A 24,836-nucleotide genomic window follows, 5' to 3' on the forward strand; every position below is an offset into this window, starting at 1 on the left:
GGCGGACACGCCCTGGAGCCAACTTCCCGAGGTCCCTCCCCGGCTAGCTGCACCTGGTGCAGCCTGTGCCTTGAAGGGAGTCTGCAGGTGGGGTCCCTCAGCCTGGCCTGCGGGGATGGGGCCAAAACCGGCTCTCCAACATCCCCGAAGGGGTCCCAGATTGCAAGAGGGAGGTTCTCAGTGATGCACCCCAGAATCGGGCTCCCTCCTCTCTGGTTCCAGGTGTGTCACCTAAGAACTGCAGCTGCCAAGTCACCACAGCTTGGCAGCTCCTGCGTTGAGCATCTGCCTTCTGGTGGTCATTGCATGTCATAGCTACTGGTCAGATGGTCAGACACTTAGGCTTTTATAGAGAGAGATAATATGTAAGCAGAGACCTCAGAACAGTGCCTCGTCCTGAGGGCCTCTGGTCGTGTAGTTACTGTGTGAGGTGCTGACCAGTGTTTTCCTGCATGAACTCATGTGAAGCTCAGGGCCTGGATGAGCCTCGGGGGCCACATGCTTGCTCACTGCAGGGTTTCCATTCTGGCCATTGGCAGCCAGGCCTCGGCGGGTCAAAGTGCACTGAGGACCCCATTTTAAAGATAGCACCATCCTTACATTGAGGGGAGAGCTCAGCTCTTACTGATTCAGACTGTGGGGCGAGCCTGGGGTTTTCCAAGTGCCTTTTTCATCTGAGGGCAGACCTCACAGCGCTCACGTTTCACTTTTTCTCTTGTTCCTCATTCTTGGAGGCTCTTTTCATCTTCCATTATTGTTTTCCTTTATTGCCCAACAGTCTGGGAGGTCTCAGGGCTTTATACTCTGCAGATGGGAAGTGAAACTAGCCCTTTTACCTTTCAGAAGTGGCCGAGGAAGGGGTGTTGGGGGCGGTCATCCCAGTCGGTGAGCTGCTGCACTTCCCTCCCCCACCACCGAGGGGAATATGTTTGATATTAACACCTGTTGCCTGGCCCAGCCCATGTTTGAGTTGGGATCATTATGGAAAATGCTGGAAAGGAATCCCCGTGGTGGGCCTGCCTGCTGCTGTGAGCTCACTGCATGCACACCTGAGGTTCCCGTAGGCGGGGCCGGCTGGGATACTGTCCTGACAGGCCCCTGGGTTTCCTGCAGTGACCACCACCCACCCGGTCTCCCTCCACCACCCAGAAAGGAAGCTCTACCTTCGATCAGAAGCAGTTTCTCGGAACATCCTCTCCCAAAGGGGCAGTGTCCCCTTGTGGTTGAGACAGGTATTTGAGCCAGGCCTGAGCGCACGCCGTGTTCCACACATGTGCACACACATGCACACACACCCTCAGTCCCAAGAGGCGGCTCCATCTCTGCATCAGGAGGAGTGGATCAGACCTGGCTCCGTACTTTGTAAAGGTTGCCGGTGGCTGAGGCCGGCTTTGCCCGTGCGGATAGTGTACCTGATAGGAAAGCTTTGGTCCCCCTGAAGCTGGTATCTGTACTACCTCCCACTTCCACATAAGGAAAGCGTCTCATTTCTGCATTATCTTGTTATTGCCCAAGATCCACATATTTGTCAAGGTTGGTTGACTGTGGAGAATCGTGTCATCATTTCCTGGAGTAACAGTGACTGCCCCGGTGAGGAGGTCTCCTGACGCCCCCAAGTGCATGTGCAAGGGGCAATGAGAACTCGACTCCTTTTAGAGTAGAATCAGCAGCGGTGCCTTTCTCCTGGGACATTCTTGTGTGACCTGTCCCTCTGCCTGAGGGACATAAATGGTCCCCAAACAGGCTTTGAAGTCAGGCAGCTCTGACTTCGAGTCCCAGCGCCATCCGTGTTTACCACTGGGTGTCCTGGGGCACGTCACTGACTCCTTTCAGCCTCAGTTTCTTTACTTGGGAAGTGGAGACAGTGATATCTTGCCTGTGATGGGTGAAGGGGTTTGTAAAGCATTTAGCACAGTTTCTAGAACCTGGTGGCAGTCAACACACAGTAGCTAAAACCCTCCCCAATAAAAAATTTGCAGCCACCACCCTCCCCCCCGCCACCCGCCAGCCCTGCTCCCACTCTGGCACTGTCCTGAGAGCTACACTCTTCCTTACAATAATGCCATCAATAAAAGAGCCCGAGTTCTGCTTTTTTGTGTGTTCTGCATCAGGATCCATGCAAATCCTTGTGTCAGCAAACTTGGCCAGGGCTTTCTTTCGTTTATTCAACGAATATTTATTGCGTCCCAACTATATATCTGTCACTTCTCACTCTTCAGTGAACAAAGCAGGCCACAGTGTCCATTCTTCTTGGGCTTGCATCCTACGTATATCCTCTGCTCTGTGTCCAGGTGGCAGCCAGAACCAGCCTGATGAGATTGGGCAGCAGGGCCTGGGAGAGCACGAGCGAGCCTGTTCTATCTTCTACTTATGCCAAGACAGGAGAGCAATGAGTGTCTGACACTTCTCTCAGAACAGAAGTCGTCGTCAGTGTTCTAGAGGCGTTAAAAGAAAACCATGGCTTTCTTTTAAGACTGGAAATACGCATACAGTAAAGCACCTTGCTTTTTTTTTTTCCCCCAGCATCTTTTAAAGCATTTTCCCTTAAATTATCTCATTTGATAATCGAAACAGCCTCGTGGGATTACCCTGTATTTCCCCGATGGAAAACGCGGCTCTCGGAGGCAGAGGGCCTTGCAGGGAAATAGTTCCCTGTAAAGCTGGCAGGACTGCATCCCATTGCTTACTTTCCCTGGAGGCCAGGAATGAACCCGGCGGCTGGACAAGTCGTTACTGACGTTACTCATTCTCTGGTTCTGTTCCGGTAGGACTTACTGTGATAATGGAAATACTCTATGCCTGCATAGGTCAGTGTAAGAGGCCCTGGTCTCATGTGGCTGTTGTGCACTTGAAATACGGTGCCTGTGGCTGGGGAACTGGATCGTTACGTTTCATTTCATCCTAAGTAAAGTAAATATTTAAGTAACCTTATGTGGAGACTGCACTGGGCAGCACAGTCTGAGAGGCTCGGAGGGGAGGCACAGTGGAGTGGAAGAAAGACAGCGGACACACTCTTCCCTCCCCATCACGACCGCACGCCAGCACCCTGTGTCCTTCGCCTCCCACCTTCTTAGACCTCGAGTCCTTGAGGTGGTTATCAAAAAGCGGGATTCCAGGGAAGTGCTCTGAGCCTCCACTCCCGCTTCGGCCAGGACTGGGCTACTTCTCTTGTGTAAAAACTTTGTGTGAAGAAGATTTTCATTGGTTGTAAAAACAAAACGGTGCACAAGGGGTTCGAAGTCCCTGCCTTCACAGTCAGTAGCCGTGAAAGTCGTTGGAGACAAGGCAGTGTGGCCTCCCTCGGAGGCGCTTGGGAGAGTACGCATGCAAGGAAGACGAGGAAGTTAGGACAGGACAGGTATTGTGGCTATCCCATGAGGGGAATCACTGACTTAATTTACATACATTTATTTAAGGTTTAAAGCTTTACATTTGTTTGTTTCAAAGGCAAGAAAGACGCTCCAGGGTCACCGATCTTCCCTCTATCTTCTGCTCCCCTCCCCCCTGCTCACCGCTGTCCACCCAGGGTGCCAGGGAGGGTGGTTGGTGGCGACGGTTTCCTTATCATACACCTTGTCAGTCATATGTGGGGGCTAGCTTTTCTTGGATTATCTGCGTTATTCCTGACTGTAAAGTCCCCGTGCTCTGAAAGCAAGCTGCTTGTCTTAGAAAATAAGCAGGATATTTTCAGTTGCCCGAGTCACAGGTGGGCACCTGCGGAAAACACTTGGGAGGGAGCGCTGTCCAGGTCACTGAAGAGTTGGAAACACTGTTTCGCTGCGTTTTAACATGTGGCTCATTCACAGGACTGACCCCAGGTGACCACATCGGGTCCCATCTGGGTCTGGTCCCACCTGCCCATGAGTGGGTATAACTTTTGCTCCCCTTGCTGAACTGGGTCTGGGGTTAAACCACAGTAGAAGAGGAGGCATGGCTTTAAGCAACCCAGTGGTGACACTGATGGGCAGAAAGAGCCGAGCGCAGGAAGCGGGCATGTGCCGAAGGTGCCGTGGACACAATGCTTCTCTTACCTGAAGCTGTCCCAGGAAACCTGAGCGCCTTGGTCCAGTGAAAGCAGCTCTTGTACAAACATCTCCCCAGCAAGGAGGGATGTGAGGGAATATTTAAATGGGCTTTTCCACTCCAGGGATTTCAAAGGATATAGGAATCCAGCAAAGAATCTTGAAATCCACATATAGTACATGTGAGTAATGTGTCCTATATCTATAACAGTCATGTGCTGCATAACGACATTTCAGTCAACAGTGGACTGTGTATATGATGGTGGTCCCATCTATATATATAAAAGCCTAAGGTACCGAACGACCAGTCAACTGGTTGCTGCCAGCCAACCTCCCACCTACCTCCCGTGGCCCTGATCGGCTCCGCTTGCTGGCCAGGCCTAGAGACCCCCCCACCCATGTACCAATTTGAGCACTGGGCCTCTAGTAAGATTATAATGGAGCTGAAAAACTCCTGTTGCCCAGTGACATAGCCACCGTAATGTCCAGTCACAACGCATGACTCACACGTTAGTGGTGATTGGTGTAAACAAGCCTGCTCTGCCGCAGGTCTGTAAGGGGTAGCACACACTATGTACAGCACCTAATACTTGGTAATAAATGGCTATGCCACTGGTTTATGTATTTAATATACAATCGATCGTTATTTTAGAGTATAATCTTTTTACTTATATTAAAAAAAAGTTTGCTGTAAATGTTTGACCAAATATAGCAGGCTAATTGTTAAGTTGACAATTTTGTATGGCCTGCAAATGCCGTTATAAACATCCAAATGGCCCTGGAAGAAAAAAGGTTCCCCACCCCTGCTGTACAGGCCTGTAGGCCAAGAGCAGTGCGCTGTGCCATCTAGCCTAGGTGTGTGGTGGGCCATCCCATCTGCGATGTGTGTGTAAGTGCGCTCTGCGATTTTGGCACAATGATGGCACTGCCTAACCACGCATTTCTCAGGAGGTATTCTAGTCATTAAGCTGAGCATAATCTATTACTCTGGCTAATTTGTTAGCTTTTTTAACCTAGCCACCTCCCCACCCACATATTAGTGGAAGATTGGTTTTTATTCACATATTTATGCATTATTCTTTTACTTAATATAGATACACCAGCATAAGTAATTTATTTTTTTCATTTAGAATCATAGAAATCATGAGGATGGGATGTTTGTTTTGCAAAGAGGCCTCTGACAAAGTTAAATCTATTTTCCCAGGCTCAGGGAGCACCTAGGTACAGCGCCAGGTGAAACGTCAGCCCTCCAGCTCCCCAGTGCACAGGCTGCTGTTGTGTTTCCTCTACTGAGATGACTCTGCTTTGTTGGGAGGAGAAGGGAAGAGCCGCGTGTTTACTAGCAAGCCTGGATTCACCCTTGGCTGCGGGGAGAGCCCGCGTCACTCACTGGTCACTTTCCCTGTAAGGAATCTCCTGACACCAGAGGGGGCAGGGCCCTAGGGTGCCTGCTCCCTAGGCGGGGATTGTATTGCCTGCAAGGTCATCAGCACGCTGCACATTCAGTTTCTTTTAGGGTTCCACATGGATTTTATATCGACCTTGGGTGTGTGTGAAAGGGGCGGCAGAGTGGTGCTTTATCCCGTTGGCCTGGCCCCCCATCTGCATCTACAGCCAGTAGACAGGCAGAGTCAAGGCCCTGTGAGGTGGCCCCACCCTGCTTGTAGACAGGTAGACGGCCTCCCAGGCCTTCCAGGGAACTGATCCTCGTTCTCCTATCCTTTCCCTACTCCTTCCTGGTCTGGCTGCTGCTGAGTTACTGACCAGCTCAGGTAGTAGTCAATGAAGCATTCCGGAGGGTCCAAGTCTCGGAGATGCGGGGGGTGGGGAGTGGCGGGGGGGCGCTGGGGGCTATGTGTGTATCTGTTTTCAGCCCTGTGCTGAGACCACATGCTGTTGATCCTGGGAGTGCATGAGTCATGGTGAGGAGTCAGAATGTAGCATCTGGGAGGCTACTCAGTACATGGGTTTCCAAAGTGAAATTGTCAAAAGAATTTTCAGCTTTGTTGCTGTGCGGTAATTACACACACAGCAAGTATGTGGCCCTGCTTTCTAAACAAGGGCCCTTTTCTTGTGAGGTTACATCCGGAGGATGTTCCGGAAGAGTTGTAATTACTTTTTCATGTTCCCGATAAGAACATGACCTTTTAGCTCTTCACAATAAAGCACATGCTTTGGGCTTGTGGGTTTGGTGGCTTTAACATGTAGAGGAAGTGGAAACATGATGGACTTGCTATTGGAGGCAGCGGGAGCTTCGGGCTTTGTCCCCTTTCCCATGGCCTAACTCGGATGCTGAGCCTTGCAGGGCTGGGACGTGCGTGTGCTGCAGAGGGGAGGGGAGGGGCGGGCGGGTGGGAGGCAGAGCTGCCTGCACCAGCTGCATTAACTTCACAGGCCCAGCCCGCTGATATCGGTCTTCCCTGCAACACAGGACTGGTGATACTGACCCAGAGCAGTTTCTAAAATGAAAGATGCTACAGACTTAGAGAAACAGATAGGGCTCTGCTAGCAAGCCTGTGCAGGAAGAATGTCCCCTTCGGTTTAGGGTTTTAACATCAGAACATTTTCTTTTGATAAATTCTTGGCACAAGAAGAAAGGAAGTGAAGTCAGGGAAGTTTGGCTTCCACCCCTGCTCTCGGTCCCTCGCCTGCGTCTGCGTGCCAGCGCTTCGGTTTCCCTCGGGCCCGGCGTTATCTGTGCAAGGGAGTAAATTGCTCGTTATTCCTGGAAGCCGGAGACCCCCGTTTCTCCCCTTGCCCACCCAACCCACGCGGCCGTCACTAAAATACCTAAATGACGTCCTTCCAGCTAACAATCTTATGTGCGTTGTCAAATGGCATGCCCATTTGAAAGTCCAGGGGTCGACTACCTAAGTCCCAGGTAATAGCTGCATTCCCACAAACCAAGTCTAAATTGTGTCTTGCCTCCTTCGATTGATGTGTGGCATTAATTCAAAATCAAGTCATCTGGCTCAGTTGCTGGGTCCTCTTTAGTTGTTCAGGCGTGGGGGGAAGGACGGGGGCACTGGGGAGAAGGAAGGAGAACCTTCCAGCTCCTAGAAGCAGTGTGATGATGGGCAGGTGCAGGGGCCGGTGGCTATAAACAGCAGGAAGCCGCCGCTCCGGGCTAGAGCTCCTTTCTTCTCCCAGCAAATTCTCAACAAACCCAGTCACACATCAGGATCAACAGAATGGCCAGACAATTAACTTCTCCATAGCAGTTGGGTGAATAACTACCAGTATTTGCCAAAAATCCAGAGGTCCCTCAACCCTGCAGCCGATGGGGTGGAGCACTGTGCGGAGATTAGCAATGGGCTGAGGACTGTCTCCACAGCAAAGGGGAGTCTGCGTCAGGAGCATTCTCCATTCGGGGGTAGAATTTGACTCGATGGGTGTGGATGCGAGACACAGAGGAGTGAGGATAATTGAGATTTCTAGCTTGAGGTGGGGGCAGAACAGGTACATCTTTAAGGAAGAAAATGTAGGAAGAAGATTGGAGGCAACAAGATAATTAACACTGTGGAGCCTGTTGAGTTTGAGATACCTGTGGGGTCCTGCATGTAGAACCTTCTGGAAGGTGTAAGAAATATAGTACTTGGGTCAGTAGGTACAAAGTGAATTGAAACCATGTGGCATAGGAGGGTGGCATAAAGAAGTAGGAAGTGAAGAGAGAAGATAACCACCGAAAGAACCCAGATAGCCTAGGAGGAGCCTGAGGAGGAGGGGTTGCCAAAGACGGCTGCCGAACTGACCTACAGAGGAGTCCGGGAGCCTGGAAAGAGGCTTCCGGAAGCTAAAGAACAGAGAACCAGGAGGTTTGGGGCCAACTAGCCCAGAGAGGTTGGCCAGGGATCGGAGTGGTGCTGCCTCGATGGTTTAGGTCCATGGTCGGCAAACTGTGGCTCGCGAGCCACATGAGGCTCTTTGGCCCCTTGAGTGTGGCTCTTCCTAAGCCTGAGGAGTACCCTAATTAAGTTAATAACAATGTACCTACCTATATAGTTGAGGTTTAAAAAATTTGGCTCTCAAAAGAAATTTCAATCGTTGTGCTGTTGATATTTGGCTCTGTTGACTAATGAGTTTGCCGACCATGGGTTTAGGTCATTGGGAGGGTAATGGCAATCTTCCCCGGAGCCATGGCAGGAGTGGCGAGGATAGAATCCATATTTCAGTTCATAAAAGTGAGTAGTAATTAGGGCAATCTGCCGGCAATGTGTCTTCTGGCAGCCAAGAGGGAGCAGAGGGTTGCGGAATGAATGCTACTTCCAGCTGGATGAGAATGCAATAGATTAGAGAGACAGGGCCTTGGGGAGACATTGAAGCAAGGAGGAGCTGGGGGCAAAACGGATGCTCGCCCTTCTTATATTTTAGAGAAGCTTTAATTGCCAAGTGGGTCTGGGTGTGATGTAATGTGCAATACATGCTCCGTTAGAACCATGAGGTCAGTGGTGTGGTGTGTGTGGGAGGGCCGCCAGGAGCTGGGAAGAGCCATCCCCTCTGGGTGTACCTGCCTGACGTTTCTACCCTGTGGTAGCAGGTGCTTTCCCCCCTGCCTCTCCTTCCCCCTCCAAGATGCTCAATGAGGCAGGGATGGAGTCAGGAGTTCTGGAGGCTCCAGCTGCTTCCACTGAGCGGGAAGCTGTCTCTCTCGTCGCCGGAGTGTGCTAGCGAGGCATCCGTAGGGGAACCACGGTCCTGCCTGACTCGTGGGGCAGGTGCTTTTCCCACTCGGAACACTTCTCGCTTCCGACAGGAAGCGTCGTATCCAGATTGTTACCTTTTCTCTTCTTAACTCGTTCCTTTCATTTACTAGTAAGTTGGCTTCTGGCCACTCTGAACAGTTGGTTCGAAGACATCAGCCTAGTTGGTTGTTGAAAATCATGCTTTAATCGTCTCGGAGAAATTCTTCCCTGTCACCAGGTAACATTCACAGATGTGCAGTGGTGTCGTCGTGTGGAGTGTAGGCTCCAGCTCGACTCCTGGGCTCGAGTACAGAGCTCGCTGTCCTGTGATAACTGGCATTAGACAAGGGATGCCGTTTCTTTGTGCCTCGAGTTCCTCTAGCTCTTTAATGCGGGTGATAATGGCCCTGCCTCATGCTCTGCCGTGAGCATTAAATGCGCTCAGCATGGTGGGCTGTGCTCTATAAGCACTAGCTACTGTTATCATTACTTTTTTCTCTGCTATTTAAGCCTCTGGATTATCAATATCAACTAAACTATAAGGAATATGAATATATACCCAAATACTGCTGAATGCCTACCCAGCACGTCTGGGGGACGTTGGTCCCTCCCCTCCCTGCCTCTGTACCTGGGACCCTCGCCTTCCCTTCTTCTGGATCATTTTTCCATTCTCACCTCCATGCGTGGGTCTCCTGCACGTTCTCATTTATGCTTTTCTCTTCCCGGGGGCTTTTCACACAGTTCCGTGCATGCTTCATGCAAAGGGCTCTTGGGAGCAGGAGCCTTGATTTTTGAGCCTAAGTCTTGCTTCTTACAAATCTGTTAGTCCCCATTGTGGGGTGGACTTGGTTTCTTGAGCTTGTTACCACCGCGATCTCTGTGCCGTTCCAGTGACACTAACACGCGTGGATGGCGGGGAAGAAAATGTAAAATGAGACCGAATTAAAACGGTCAGAAAATGGTCTGCCCTGTCTCTTTCAAAGTGCAAATGGAATTCACTGTCTGCAGAGTGACTGGGGTCATTGCACAGCTTCCTGCCCGCGCTGACGCTGAGGCACCCAGAGCAGGAGGAGGTAGAAATGGGCAATTGGGAAGGAAGACCTCAATTTTGATACGTTGCGACCTAGGGCTTGGACGTTTTCCAGTTGTTTTCAGTGCTCACCCTTTGGTTTCCAATCCCTTGTCTCTGCCTCCAGGGAAGGCCGCTCGAACACCCACATCCGAGGAGATTACCAAAGAATCGGGGACGTCATGCTGAAGAACGTTCAGGCCATGAAGGTGCGCTGCTTTGGGGGCGGGGCAGAGCACATTCCCCAGCGAAAATACGCTGGGGCTGCGGGGTCAGCCCTCCGTAAGCCTTTCCACGAACACGCGGTGCCTGGTGTGACCAACCGCGCCTACCGCAAAGTAGGGTAAACTCTCCTAGCCTTTCTGGATCATTTCGTTTTGGAGCATAACAGAAAATCCAGTCACTTTGGGGGAAGAAGCACTTTTGTACAAAAGCTCTGTGTTATAACCAAGACAACAGGTATTTTTAGCAAGCAGGTCATTCCAAGCTGTGTAGCCCTGGCCGACGTGGTGCAGTGTCATTCTGTACAGTGAGAGTTCAGGTTCAGTCCCCAGTCAGAGCACGTGTGGGAGGCAATGAATGGTTGTTTCTCTGTCTCTCTCTCTCTCTCTTCTCTCACATCCTCTCTCTCTAAAAAACAATAAAAATTATTTCTTTTAAAAAGACAAGAATTTTTAAAAATTGTGTAAACAACGCTTTGATTCACTGAACATTTCATTTTTTGTCAATTGTTTTGGCTCTGTAAGCTTGACAAAAATACTGGTTCCAAAGCTGTGCAGCAATTCCAGTCAGATCTGTGACTTTAAACAGTCAGTGGACAAGGCAGATATATCTGTACCATCCAGCGGTATCCACAGTGATGCAGAAGAGCGAACACTTGCCCGAAGAAGTCAGTGCATATTGAGTCAATATTCTGCCTCGTTTTTGAAATCAGCCCAATCTCTTATGTCTGAAACTTTCATTTTTGTGTTTCCATTTTAACCCATGAATAATTCCTTTAACATAGACTATTTTAATTCACACAATTTATCTTTTGAATACAAATACATCTACGTTCGCATGTTAAAGCAATCGTCCTGTATCGTGGCTGCCCAGAGCCTGTCTAATAACCTTAACTAAGAACTGCCCAGAGCAAGCTGCTAACTCCCAGGAGAAGGCAGGTGGCTCATACTTTCGCCATTTCAGTCTGTCCAACCATTCGTCTGTCCATCTATCCATCCAACCGGTACCAGCTGAGGAGCTACTACATATAAGGCACTCATGGAATAAAAGTTACTGTATTAATTCCCCCCAAAATCTGGCTAAATTATTTATAGTTCAGTGTTTTCCCTTCAGAATTATGTAATCTCATGAGATAGGATGAGGGGAGGGTGTGTGGGGGAGGGGATGCATGGCACAGAAAAGATAGGATCTAAGCTTCTCAGGAGATTTCCTGTTTCTCTTAAAGATCAAGATATGTACTTGCCCTTTGCTGGTTGGGCTTATTGGTTAGGACGTTGGCCCATGGAATGAAAGGTCATGGGTTTGATTCCAGTCAAGGGCACGCACCTCGCTTGCAGGCTTGATCCCCAACCCTAGTTGGGGCACGTGCAACAGGCAACCAATCAGTGTGTCTCTCACATTGATGTTTCTCTCTGTCTCTCCCTCTCTCTTCCATTCTCTGTAAAACCAATGGGAAAAATGTCCTCAGGTAAGGATTAACAGCAACAAAAAAGATGATTTAACAGACCTTGAGGTATAGCTTTCTTTTTCAAGGGGTTCAAAAAGCCACACTCCTCTCTAGGCAATATCAGAGAGAGGCCATGGAAGTGATCAGGATTGCAAAAGTCCATGCAAAAAAAAAAAGGTCTTCTATAACTATGGTATTATTAATGTCACAAGTGAGGTTGACGTACAAAACTCAAATGTAATAGTAACAGACATATTTTCACTCCCCATGGAGGTTTTTAAAAATTTAATATGTATTATATAATAACTATAATATATAATAATTCTATATTCTCACCATCGGCGCGCGCGCGCGCGCACACACACACACACACACACACACACACGCTCACACACAGCCTCCCCTTTTACTAGCACATCTTGTGGGGCAAACTTGTTACAACTGATGAACCAATATTGACCCGTTATTATTAATTAAATCCATAGTTTACATTAGGATTCACTCTTTGTGTTGTACATTCCATGGATTTTGCCGAGTGCATAATGTCACGTACCCCCCGTGACAGTGTCATACAGGCGTTTCACGGCCTACAAGTCCTCTGTGCTCCCCCCCCCCCCCCCGTTCACCCCTCACCTCTCCACCCCTGGCACCACCCACCTTTCTCTGTCTGCAGAGTTTGTCTTTTCCAGAATGTCATAGAGCTGAAATCACTGCACAGCCTTTTCAGGCTGCTTGTGTCGCTCATTAAAAAGACCCCGTTTGCTCTCTTCTGTGACGTGCTTTTGTTGCTGTTGTGCCTCCCAATTATTTTCTTGTAGGAAGCCTCTTCTCCCAGGTTCTGCACTTTCCCTCGGCACAGTTGGGACTTTTGCCTTTTCTCACAGGGTGTTCCCTTCATCTGAGATTATAAGCCCACGCTTACTCCCTTCACGGAGGCTTGGACTCCGCCATGGGCCTCTGGGGGCAGCAGTGGAGACCGGCCGTTCATTCCACAGCCCTCGGGGACCATCCCCGGAGCACCCCTGTTCACCAGCTCTCCTTGTGGTCCCCCTCCGGCAGCTGCTGGCTTCCCGGAGAGCTGACATTCAATAGACATCCACCCTCCTCTCCATTCACGTAGCACCTAAGACCTAAAAATAGACCTGATTTCCACTCATAGCAGTTCTTTCTCCTCAGTCTGGTGAGTTAGCATTTTTGCATTTAGTCCGCTTCCTCCGCTGTGCTGGCATTTTCCTTATTGTGCCGATGCCATGAGGTTTATAGCACAGAGGTCTGTGCAAGCAAAACAAAAATAGATGGAGAGGCTCAGAGAGCCACTCGCAGACTTTTGGAGGAATTGGGGTTTGTAAAAATGATTGTGGTTGTTATTGTTGGTTGTCAGGAATTTTTATGACGTGTGGAAGGGAGCAGCAGATGCCGAAGCGCAGGGTAGCACTGTGGTCCCCAGCGTTAAGGTGATCTCCTGCTTGCACTGTCTTTCCGGCCCGTTCCAACCTGTGTGTTCATCTGCAGCCATAGAGGCTCAGCAGGGATGCGGCCCTTACCTCCGGCTGTTCCCAGACCCTCTGCACAGGACTGAGGGAGCTGGCGGGGCTCCAGTCCCCACCCGAAAGCCAGGGAGAGCCAGATCGTGCCCTTTGGCCCACGCCGTGACCTTCCACTGGAAACATCTGCCCATGTGCACAAAGGCACTTCAACACACAGAAAGGAGGTCCTCCTCGCCTTTCACCTTGACCTTCACCCACCACCCAGGCTGGGCTGTGTATCTCCCCAGGCCTTCACCTCCTGGCCTGGCTCCTTCTTAAACTCCTGCCACATTCTCCTTCCTGGCTCTTTTTTCTTTCCCGGATGACTTTCCCAGCTTCCTCATGAGTCTCCTCGCCTCCCACTGAGCCTTTATACCAGCATTTATGTTACAGCCAGACTGACGGGGCTCACACCCTCCTTGTCTCTCTGCGGTTGGGAGGATACAGTCCAAACCCTAAACCTGGTGAGGAAGCCCTCACACTCTAGCCCTGGACAGTCTTTCCAGACCCCTTTTCACCGTTCTTCCGATTCTACTGGGCGTTCCAGTGACCGTGCGCTCACCTCTTCACGCACTCAACCCTTGCAGGACTCCTGCCTCAGCTGCTGCATGCATTGGTCCGTTTGTCCAGTAATGCGTGCAGGCCACAGACGTTTACTGAGGCCTTGAGGATGTGGCGACATGACATACACTCTCTCAAAGTCAAACAGGACTGCCCATGTGATAGCATTGCATTGGACTACATGCATGCACACACACGCACACATATACGTGCACCTGCACACACAAGTGAGGGCATGTATAACTAACTGGTGGAATCCAAATAAACCCTGAGGGTTGTACCAGTGTCAGTTTCCTGGTTGCACTATTGTGCTATTGTTATGCAAGGTGTTACATTCGGAAGGCCAGATGAAGGTCTATAGCAGTGATGGCGAACCTATGACACGTGTGTCAGAGGTGACACATGAACTCATTTTTTTGGTTGATTTTTCTTTGTTAAATGGCATTTAAATATATAAAATAAATATCAAAAATATAAGTGTTTGTTTTACTATGGTTGCAAATATCAAAAAATTTCTATATGTGACACGGCACCAGAGTTAAGTTAGGGTTTTTCAAAATGCTGACATGCCGAGCTCAAAAGGTTCGCCATCACTGGTCTATGGGATTCCCCTGTGCATTTCTTTGCAACTTCCTCTGAATCTATATTTTTTAAGAAGTCACAGAATAAACTGTACAGGGGAGGCTAGTGATAAGGGCTTAGATCAGTGGTTCTCAACCTTCTGGCCCTTTAAATACAGTTCCTCATGTTGTGACCCAACCATAAAATTATTTTCGTTGCTACTTCATAACTGTAATGTTGCTACTGTTATGAATCGTAATATAAATATCTGATATGTAGGATGGTCTTAGGCGACCCCCGTGAAAGGGTCGTTCGACCGCCAAAGGGGTCGCGACCCACAGGTTGAGAACCGCTGGCTTAGATAGACAAACAGCATTAAGTACAGGAGGATAGCCAAGTCGTTCAGGGCGAGGCGGGCCGGGGGTGGGGATATGTCATATGCAGAGGCTCTGGGCCATCAAATGCAGGCTGCTCGGTGAGCGGTGCAGGCTGCTCAGTGGGCGGTGCAGGCTGCTCGGTGGGCAGCCCAGGGTGAGTAGCAAGAGATGACGATGGAGGGTGGGAGGGACTGCATCCTGAGAGCACTGAGCACCTGCTGCAGACTCGGGGGTTGTCCCGAGATGGTGGGAGCTCTTGTGTCCAAGCAAGAGGCGATGTGCTCAGTTTAATGTAAGAAGTTCGCGTTGGTGGCTGATGTGTGATAAGGCGGAGGGGTGAGGAGTGGTGGCAGAGATGCCAGTGGAGACACCAGTACAGTGGTGGGCGGCACAGGCCTGAAACCATGGGGATGAAGACAGGCATAGGTTTGATGGTCTGAGGAGGTAGAACTGGTAGGACTTGGCGAAGGATTGAAAAAATGAGGTAATCCAGAATGGTCTCCAGTGTTTTCTGTCCTGAGCAACTGGCTCAGACCCCAGAGGAGCAGGGAGCATGCCTAACCCTCCTCGCTCCCTGGAACCCACAGAGCAGGTGGCTGCGGCACGTACTCACTCGCTGCATAGGCAGCCGGGGAGTCCGTCAGGAATACGTATTTGTCACTGTGTGACGTGTACTGAGTGGCCCGGTCTGTCTGTCATCCTGTGGGCCGTGGAGGGAAGCCACAGGCCCCTGAAGGAGCTCAGTTTTGCCCGTCTGATTTTTAAAGGAACATGTACACTTCTAATGTGTCTCCTGTTGCATAAACCCTGTCTATGTTAAACTGCTCAATGCTTTAATAGAGCTTTTTATTTCATCCCAAGAACTTAGTATAATGAAATAAACCATGAAATTTGAAACCTGTGAGATTTAATGGAATGAAGGACAGCAGAGGTGATCCTCATTTCTGAAGGCCAGTGGGCGGGCCGCGTGCACATGCAGTTCCGCTGAGCAGGACCCCTCCCCACTTGTCTTTCGGCCCCGACAGCCGCTGGCTGCGCACCTGTGGAAGCACGGCGAGGCTCTGGAGGCGCTGGAGACCGGCATCCGGAGCTCCCGGCGGCTGGAGAACTTGTGCAGAGACTTCGAGCTGCAGAAGGTGTGCTACCTGCCGCTCAACACCTTCCTCCTGCGCCCGCTGCACCGGCTCATGCACTACAAGCAGGTCCTGGAGCGGCTGTGCAAGGACAACCCGCCCAACGAGGCCGACTTCAGGGACTGCCGAGGTGAGCAGGGCAGGCACCGCCCGCCCCGCCCTGCAGGGGGCGCTCCTCGGGGCAGAGCTCTGTGGCTGTGTCCCAGGTTTTCCTAGTCCCACGGGGCAGGCACCGCTTTCTAGTACCTGGTCAAATATTACCTGTTACTTCTTTCCATAAAGAAAGTGAGGGTCGCTAAGAACTCTCTCGCCCTTCCGCCTTTGCACGTGTTTCCTCCCTTGATCCTGGGTGGTTTGGTGCGGAGAACCCTGAGGCGCTACACTGGGAGTCAGCCCCCTTGGGGAACCCCTCCCCTCCTTACACAGTTCAAACGCATCACTCGCTCCTTGGACCGGCCACGGAAAATGGCTTGTAATAAATAGTGCTCATACCTGCTGGGCGTTTGTCATGTGCCAGTGACTTCACCAAGCATTTCACCCAAGGCAGGGTGAGTTCATTTTACATAGGGGATGAGAGGCTGCTGAGACCAGAGAGGTCAAGGAACCTGCCCAGAGTCACAGAGCTGGAAAGTAACCCACGTTCTTGACCATTCTACCCTACTGTCTCATGATATTATTGTCCCTCACTCAGCTCCTGGGCCAGGTGCTGTGCCAGGGATCTTGCTATGTTAACACCTTTACGCCTTTAGCAACCCCATGAAATAAGTGTTGCCATCCCATTTTATAGATAAGAAGACCGAGGCTCAGAGGAGGTAAGGGACTTGTCACTCAGTAAAGGTCAGAGCTGGCATTCCATGCTCTCTTCCCAGGGCCACGTATTGCCTTTTTGAACCTGGGTCGTTTGTCTCATGTGACATGTGGTCTGTTAATGCCGGAACCATCAGCCCCTCAAGGGCCAGGGCCCTGAGGTCTGATGCTGTGCCCCCTCTACTCCCCAGCTGGGCTGGTGGCTGTTGACAATTACACGAATTTGCTCACCCTCTAGTATGTCAAGGCCTGTATCTCTCACCTAAAATATTATCAAAATACCTCCCATCTCTCAAGTCACCTGTATCCTCATTTTCTAAGTGCATCTCTTCTTTGCATAGAAACTGGGTGATACTCAGTTCTCTCAGGCCATCGACCCATCTCCTGCAGCAGATACGCACTGGGCACCTGCTGAGTACTCGGTATATTAGAAAGAGGAGCGGGTGTGGGCCCTACTCATGGAACGCACTCACGGGACAGAGGGGGGACCTGGGCAGTGGCTGACCTGAAAGAGAGAAGTACCCGGTGCCGTAGGTCGGGTGGCTTCTGGCCTGGCCTTCCAGGCTCAGTGGGGACTGGCTGAGGGAAGGGTAACTAAGCTTAGGGCTAGCGTATAAGTAGGAGTTTCTTGGATGAGGGCAGAGTGTGCAGCAGAGAGTTGGGAACTGCACGTACAGAGGTCCAAAGGGGACAGAGACTATGGAACATTCCAGATAGGAGAAGTTCTGTGTGGACTGCAGAGGGAGAGCAGCAGAAATGAGGCTGGAAAAGTAAGCAGAGACCAGATCCCGTGGGGTCTCATAAACCCTAGCAGACCTCAACCTAAGAGTAAAGGGAAGACGGGAAGGGTTTTAAGGAGGGGAATGGTGATAGGGGGCTTGTTCTAGAAAATTCACTGTTGGTATCTAGAATTTATTGAAGATGCTACAAATTAGTTTTTAAAAGGACTGCCCACGAGGAGATTTAGCAAAAACAATGAAGACACTGGCAATTCACAGACGGGGAACAGACATGGCTTGTGACATGGTTTTGCTTTGCTGTTAACTGTCAGTCTTTAAGACAAACCGTGGTGCCTCATGCCTTGGCATGTTCTGTTCCTCTGCTTGGAGTCCCTGCTCCCACCTCCTTGTCCCTCCCTGCACAGTGCTCCTCCTTTAAGCCTCAGTTCCTGCCTGGCCGTGAGCCTGCATGACCTTCTCCGCCCGCCTGCCTCGTTCTGTCGTATCTGCACAGGATGACCCAAAGCCACTGTGGCCCTGAGCACCCAGAGCTGTGCAGCTGTATCACCCAGGAGGGCGGGAGATGTCTCGTCTTTCGTTTCCCATGTGCTATCCTTGGCTGACTCGCCCAGATTGCATTGTACTAAACAGCCCCCAGCGAGAAAAGTCTGTCTTTGACAATTCAATGGAAAGAGCATTTGTTATGTAGCTTCATTCATATGGTGGCATCACAGTAAAACGGCTGGGGAATTCAAACTATACCTCAACATACAGTTCCTGGATGTCGGGGATGAGGAGTGCCGAGAGCTGTTCCCAGGACTCTGCACCATGAGCCCCGCGGGACCAGGTGCCGGCTCCTTCCTCTCAGAGGCCTGACCCCGCCCCACTGAGCATTTGGTGCCCAGTAATTGTTCATTGGGCTAAACTGGCTGGTAATGTCTGAAGATTGAGCAAGCCTTGGGGTCTGTCGCTGTGGCTTACACAGCATTCTGTGATTAGCTGGGAAGCATTTAATTGGCATCCCCAGGGAGAAGGCAGGAAAATGGAATGCTCCCCTTGCAACGTGGAAGTGCTTCATTTTCTGGTGCCTGAAGTTCAGTTGGCAAGTATTTCTCGCTTTCTTGACAAAAACACGCGAATGCTCAGCGGCGGTGGCTTTGCATGCCACCCAAACACGTGCTAATAGCGCATCAGCCCCTTGTACATGTTGGATGCCTGCCCGTGTAGGGGAGATGTGCCCATATTGCAAAATAAAGTTTCGTTTCTTGGCCACCATCTTGGTAAACGGTATGGCTCCTGCAGAAGGTAATCCTGGGGGTGCTGGAATGAATGTTCATTACTCAGAAGTTGCACTATCGATAGACTCTCTCCCAGAAAGATCCCCCTTTTGCCCAGGTTGTCCTGTGCCTCTGTTCTCTGTTCTTTCCAGAGAAGGGGGTAAAAAATTGCTGCCCTGGGACAGAATTCTAGGCACCCTGTTCCCCTGCAGCTTCCCCTCTGGGCCAACAAGCAGTTCTCACTGGAGGGCAGCTGTACTCCATGCAGCGATGAAGGGGTCAATTACATTTTCACACAGCTTTTGGGAAGCTCAGGCAAAGCAAATCAATACAAAGTAAAGCAAAGCACTCGGTGTTTATTTGTGAGACAGCGGTGTTTTCCCTAGAACAGTGGTTCTCAACCTTCCCAGTGCCGCGACCCTTTAATACAGTTCCTCATGTTGTGGTGACCCCCAACCATAAAATTATTTTTGTTGCTACTTCATAGCTGTAATTTTGCTACTGTTATCAATCGTAATATAAATATCTGATATTCAGGATGTATTTTCATTGTTACAAATTGAACATAATTAAAGCATAGTGATTAATCACAAAAACAGTATGTAATTATATATGTGTTTTCCGATGGTCTTAGGCGACCCCTGTGAAAGGGTCGTTCGACCCCCAAAGGGGTCGCGACCCACAGGTTGAGAACCGCTGCCCTAGAAGGACAGCATCCAAGATAGCTCAGCCACGGCGGGATATCATTGCCCTGCAGAGTTGAGCTTAAAGACGTTGGAGGGGAAAACCCTCGTCTGCCGCTAATGCTGCGTGTCCGTGTTTCTTCATTAGCGGCGCTGGCGGAGATCACGGAGATGGTGGCCCAGCTCCACGGTACGATGATCAAGATGGAGAACTTCCAGAAGCTGCACGAACTCAAGAAAGACTTGATTGGCGTCGACAATCTTGTGATTCCAGGAAGGGTAAGCAGCTGCACCCTCTCATGCATTGGAGGCCAAGCCAGTAAAGCGGCACTGAAGTGACGTACATTTGCACGGTTTGAATACAGATACTCCAAGTTAAAACGTCATCCTTCTGCAGTGGCTTCCTTCCACCCGGGGATAATTGGGGGGGAAACCTTGAATATCACATTCGGAAATTTCGTGTTAGAAGGAGATAAAAGCAAGCCTTTATGAAGTAGATGCAGTATTCTGCTTTTTCTCCTTATTGGTTGATGTGTTAATTTCCTTTTTTCCCCCTGCCATGTTCTAAGATGATTTGAGATAGCTTATTTTGTGTATTAAAATGTAGGTAAGTGAAAATGGAAGATAAAAATTTTTAATTGGGTAAAATAGTGCTAGCAAAGGCAGAGGAAAAGCTAGTGCGTGAAATCATGCTGTTAATTCCCATGTATGGATGGAAACTATTTTTAAAAGATTTACTTTTCTGTACATAATGTAATTTTAACTAGGAATTAAAATGACATTTGAGCCACAGCCTGATTCAGGGAGAGCTGCAGCTTCACTTGCGCGGTGGCCTCGCTGAGCAGCCCTTGTGAGATGAGATGCAGGCTGTGCACGGTGACGCAGCCTCGCTGCACAGACACGCTTCCTCCAGACCCTTGGGAATGTTCAGGATACAGCACGGCCTGCCTTTTTCCACTTCTCTTCCCAAGAATCCAAACTATTCGCCAGGTGGTACATGTCACCAAATCCATGAGCTCTTTCTCCTACAGCTCCCCGACTTTGAACTCTCCATCACCCAGGCTCAGAAGGGAATTTTAGCCTCTGCATACCGGCCTTTACCTTCACACAAGTTTCCATTATGCCCGGGGCTCGCATTCGCATCTGACAGGTAGCTGCCCTGGAGACTTTAAACCCGTGCAGCTTAGGGAAGATGGGGGAACATCTCTTTGTACAGTGGAACCTCGGTTCTTGAGTTTAATTCCTTTCAGACAAATAGCTGTTTGAGAAGCTATTTGTTTGAAAACCCAATCATTTTTCCCCATTAAAAATAATGTAAGTTGAATTCATTCATTCCAGACCCCCATATGATTCCGTTTTAACCTTTCTTATATAAAGTACATGTCTACTGTACTGTTTAATCTATAAACAAACATCTCTTTTCTTACATGTATCGAACCAGCCCCTACTGGCCTTAAACGAATCACTTTCAGCACTCCTTCCAGGGTTATCTTTCAGGAGATCAGATGTAGCATCTTCGCTTTTTCACACGTCACTGCCCCTGAAATGCTGTCACTGGTAACTGCTGTCCCTTTATCCACGTCAACCATTTTCTACCTCTCCAATTGCCTGTAATGGTCATTTTGTGAGCACTTTCACACCCTTAGCAACATCAGCATTCTTGATAGCCTTTTTATATTTTAAAATTGTACTAATCATTTCAACAGCAAAAAAAAAATAAAAAACATTAAAACCAATGGCAACAAACGTGAGGTGGAAACAAGAGTGACAGCAGCACGCTAGGGTCACTGTTCTCATTCTCTGATGCCCTTCAGTGTTGAATGTGGTCCCCGAGACACCATTTCCTCACATCATGTTGTTTATGTCCACCCTATGGCCCTGCAAGTATTTATTCTGTTACTTTGTTGAGCCCCAAAACTAGTCAGTGAGATTATTAGCAGACATAGCCTTTGATTCATGTATCATAAAGGACCAAAGAGTTGTTAGGCTGTGCAGAAGTCTATGGGATCACAATGACTTGGCTGAGTCCCTATTCCTGGCTCAGATGATGCTGGGAACACAGAAATATCTCGTGGCAGGTGTTCCAGGAATCTTGTTATGTGACACACTACTCCAATAACTAGTGGCTCAAAACAGCCTTGTAGTCTGTGCCATGGTTTTGTGAATCAGAAGTTGGTCAGGGCTCGGCCAGGTGGCTCTTCTGCTCTATGCAGCATTGACAGAGGTCCTATGGACATAGGGCTGGTCTGGAGGGTCCAAGGCTGACACCTGGCAGGGATGGCTGGAGGCTGGGCTCAGCTGGGACTGCACGGAGAGCCATGAGGGGTTTCATGAGCCTGGATCCAGGGCAGTCTTACTGATTATGTGCGCCTCAGGGCTCCAAGAGCAGCTGCTCCCAAGGACATAGTAGAGGCTACGTGTAGTTTTATGATCTAGTCTCAGGTCACGTGGCATCACTTCCATACTGTATTGGTCAAATCAGTCACCAGCCCACCCACATCCAAGGGAAGGGGACAGAGACAAGAACTTGCAGCTACGTTTTAAAAGCAGAGCTGTGGAAACCAGTTTAGAGGTTCCTCAATAGGTTAACAGAATTCCCATGTGACCCAGCAATTCCACCCCTGGGCATATCCCCAGAAGAATTGAGAACAGGTATTCAGACAAAAACTTGAGCAGAACTGTCCGTGGCAGCACTATTCTCGGTAGCCAAAAGGGGAAGCCGCCACAATGTCCCATTGACAGGTGAATGGATAAACAAAATGTGGTCTGTCCGTACGATGAAATGTTCGGCCACAGAGCATTTGTGGAAGGAGTGAAGCTCTGATCCGCACTATGTGAGGAAAGTGTGGCCACATATTATAAATTCAATTTATATGAACTATCCAGACTAGGCAAATCTAGAGAGTTATAAAAACCCCAGTGGTGGCTGCCTGGGATTTGTGTGCCTGAGGGAGGGAAACAGGAGGCTTCTTACCGGGCACAGCATTCCCGTTGGGTGATGAAAAGGCAGGAGGCACACCTCGAATACACGAGTGGAAAATTTTATGTGTATTTTACTACGATTTTAAAATAATGAGTTGTGTGTGTTGGGGGGTGGGGGGGTGCAGGGAGGGAGTTTAGTGGCCCCATATGGTTCACACCCTCTCAGAGTTCAGTTCAGGAGGAAGAGTTCCTTAGATACGTTTGCCTCTTGCTCGGTTATCCTAGAACAGTTACTAGCTTCTGAGAGCCAGAGTTTCAAGTCACGGGAAAGACTCCTCTGTTCATAGTGCTCTCCTGGGGCGTGTCTGTCTTCTGGACCCTTGCTGCCAGTTTGTAACTGGTCGGGTCCTTTTCCCTTTCCCGCAGTGGGGAGCCTGCAGGCCCCAGGGGATAAGTGCATAATTACAGGCCTGACTGTGAGCCAGCGTCACACCACTGGACCTGAGTGCTGGTTTCCTCTCTGTTAGTGGAGCCCATGGTCCCTGCCAACAGGTTCCTGGGAAGGAGAAGGCGGAGCACAGCATTCAGTACAGTTAATGTGATCGCTACGATTTTTAGCGTGAAAGGGACCGTGGTGTGAGGAAGCCAGAGTCTCTGTGTGGACCCAGGTTTGCACGCTCCCAGCCAGGTCTGCTTTCTCCGCAGGAATTCATCCGCCTGGGAAGCCTCAGCAAGCTCTCCGGGAAGGGGCTGCAGCAGCGCATGTTTTTCCTGGTGAGTGGTGAGAGCTGCTTGTCCTCACTATGGTCCGTGGTCCACAGGGCCAGGCCCTGCTGCCCATGGGGGGCACCTGGGAGGCAGGAGGAGCAGCTTGCTGCTCAGCTTGGAGTTGTTGAGATCAACGAATTGTCATGCAGTATTTTGAAAACACTTTCTGCACGTTCTGGTTTCAAACGGAGCCCATGCATCTCAGCTGCACTTGTCCTTGTCTTCTAGTTCAACGACGTCTTGCTGTACACAAGCCGGGGACTGACGATCTCGAATCAGTTTAAAGTGCACGGGCAGCTCCCGCTCTACGGCATGACCGTGAGTACCAGCCCGGCACAGAACCGGGCCTTGCCCTCTGGGCTGCCTGCAGTTTGTGTGCCTGGCCGAAGGCAGCCTGAGCCAGTGACGGTGACGTGGGGAAGGAAAAGGAGGGACTTGACAAGGAAGTGAGAGCACCCCAGGTGCCTCGGGAACCCTCACTGGTTCGGGCTCCCTGGAGAGGTGCTGGGACCTGGCTCTTCCTCTGCATGTGGGGTTCGTGGGCATCCTGCTTCTGGAATTAAGTGCAGAGGCAAGATGACATGGCCATGTGGGGTGAACGTGCCTTCCACGGCGCTGTGCCTGGCCCGGGGGCCCTGACCACCCACGTGGAGTCACGGAGCCCCAGATGTGCCAGTGGACAGGTGTCCGTATTCTGTGACCCTGGGTTGGCAGATGCAGCCGGCCAGTCAGCACAGGATCGCTCCCTGGGACACACCCACATTCTCCTCAGTGGTTGGCTGAAGGCAGCGCCTGAGCTCTACCGGAAAATATCCAGTGCCTTTTGATCGTTCTTTTCCCTTTCTGGTTCATTTTCTGACTTGTTTCTCCGGGCCATGGCCCTTTCCGTGAACATCTGAAAACGCACTGAGTGTCTCGCTTGCTCCTTGGTAGTAACGTTCCGAACGCTCACCCCACAGATCGAGAAAAGTGAAGATGAGTGGGGCGTGCCCCACTGCCTCACCCTGCGGGGCCAGCGGCAGTCCATCATCGTGGCCGCCAGGTAACACGGGGCCCTCTTCCCTGTTGACCCTTCGACCTGCTGTGGTCTGAAAACCTGACGTCCGTCTCTTCTTCAGCTCCCGGTCCGAGATGGAGAAGTGGGTTGAGGACATACAGATGGCCATTGATTTGGCAGAGAAGAGCAGCGGCCCCACTGCCGAGTTCCTCGCCAGCAGCCCCCCTGACAACAGTAAGTGTGGGGAGGCCCACTGCCCCCAGGAATTAGCTGAGGGGTGGGCAGCGCGGGCTTACAGAGGGTGAGCAGCCCATGCACTTAGTCACCTTACCTCGTGGGCCTCAGATCCATGGACTACATTCATACTCAAAGCTAAAAATCAAGGAAATTCCATTTCCTAAAAATATAAAAATCCTTAAAAGTGAGGGAGCAGGGAAGGCACCTTTTCTGGGCCAGCATCGCTGCTTGTCATCCGGAGTGTGACCGACCAGGGAGAGGAAGCAGACCGTCCACATGCTGGGCAAGCCGCGGCCCCGTGCCCAGGTGTGCTGGGGCCCCGGGTGGGACCCTGACAGGCAGGAGGCTGCTAGTGTGACTTCCTGCTCAGTGGCTGCACTGGGGACCCGGGACCACATCACGGAGTGCCCCCAGCCACCCGGGAGGGGTCAGGAAAGGGCCCCTCTGGCCAGCAGAGATCAGAAGCACTGCCTTTTGCCACATGCACAGAGTCCCCCGATGAGGCCACCGTGGCCGACCAGGAGTCCGAGGACGACCTCAGCGCCTCCCGCACCTCGCTGGAGCGCCAGGCCCCCCACCGCGGCAACACCATGGTGCACGTGTGCTGGCACCGCAACACCAGCGTCTCCATGGTGGACTTCAGCGTGGCCGTGGAGGTACCGGCTGTGGCCCTGGGGTCGGGTGCAGGGGGGGCGGGGGGTTGCACGGACAAGGATGACTCATCCTTTGAGCATTCGGCTCACCCTCTCAGGTGAACACGACCTCGGCTCTTGGGCCTTCATTCGTCCCCACAGCTTTTGTTCTCTGGCCGTCTCTATCTCCCCAG

General features: G+C 50.6%; 1 protein-coding gene across 4 annotated transcripts in view; it reads left to right on the plus strand.

Moving 5' to 3' along the window:
* The window catches only part of FARP1 (FERM, ARH/RhoGEF and pleckstrin domain protein 1), a 277,332-nt gene that overhangs the window by 244,659 nt on the left and 7,837 nt on the right, over positions 1 to 24,836 (plus strand). For all 4 annotated transcript variants that reach the window (XM_059685013.1, XM_059685014.1, XM_059685015.1 and 1 more), the window contains exons 17-24: positions 9,901 to 9,982; positions 15,493 to 15,730; positions 19,235 to 19,365; positions 22,714 to 22,782; positions 23,005 to 23,094; positions 23,736 to 23,818; positions 23,895 to 24,007; positions 24,500 to 24,666. In XM_059685013.1, coding sequence (XP_059540996.1) covers positions 9,901 to 9,982; positions 15,493 to 15,730; positions 19,235 to 19,365; positions 22,714 to 22,782; positions 23,005 to 23,094; positions 23,736 to 23,818; positions 23,895 to 24,007; positions 24,500 to 24,666 — 973 coding nt within the window. The remainder of the gene's footprint in view (positions 1 to 9,900; positions 9,983 to 15,492; positions 15,731 to 19,234; positions 19,366 to 22,713; positions 22,783 to 23,004; positions 23,095 to 23,735; positions 23,819 to 23,894; positions 24,008 to 24,499; positions 24,667 to 24,836) is intronic.

Source organism: Myotis daubentonii, chromosome 2 (genome assembly GCF_963259705.1).
Source record: "Myotis daubentonii chromosome 2, mMyoDau2.1, whole genome shotgun sequence".
In the NCBI taxonomy this organism is placed as follows: domain Eukaryota; kingdom Metazoa; phylum Chordata; class Mammalia; order Chiroptera; family Vespertilionidae; genus Myotis; species Myotis daubentonii.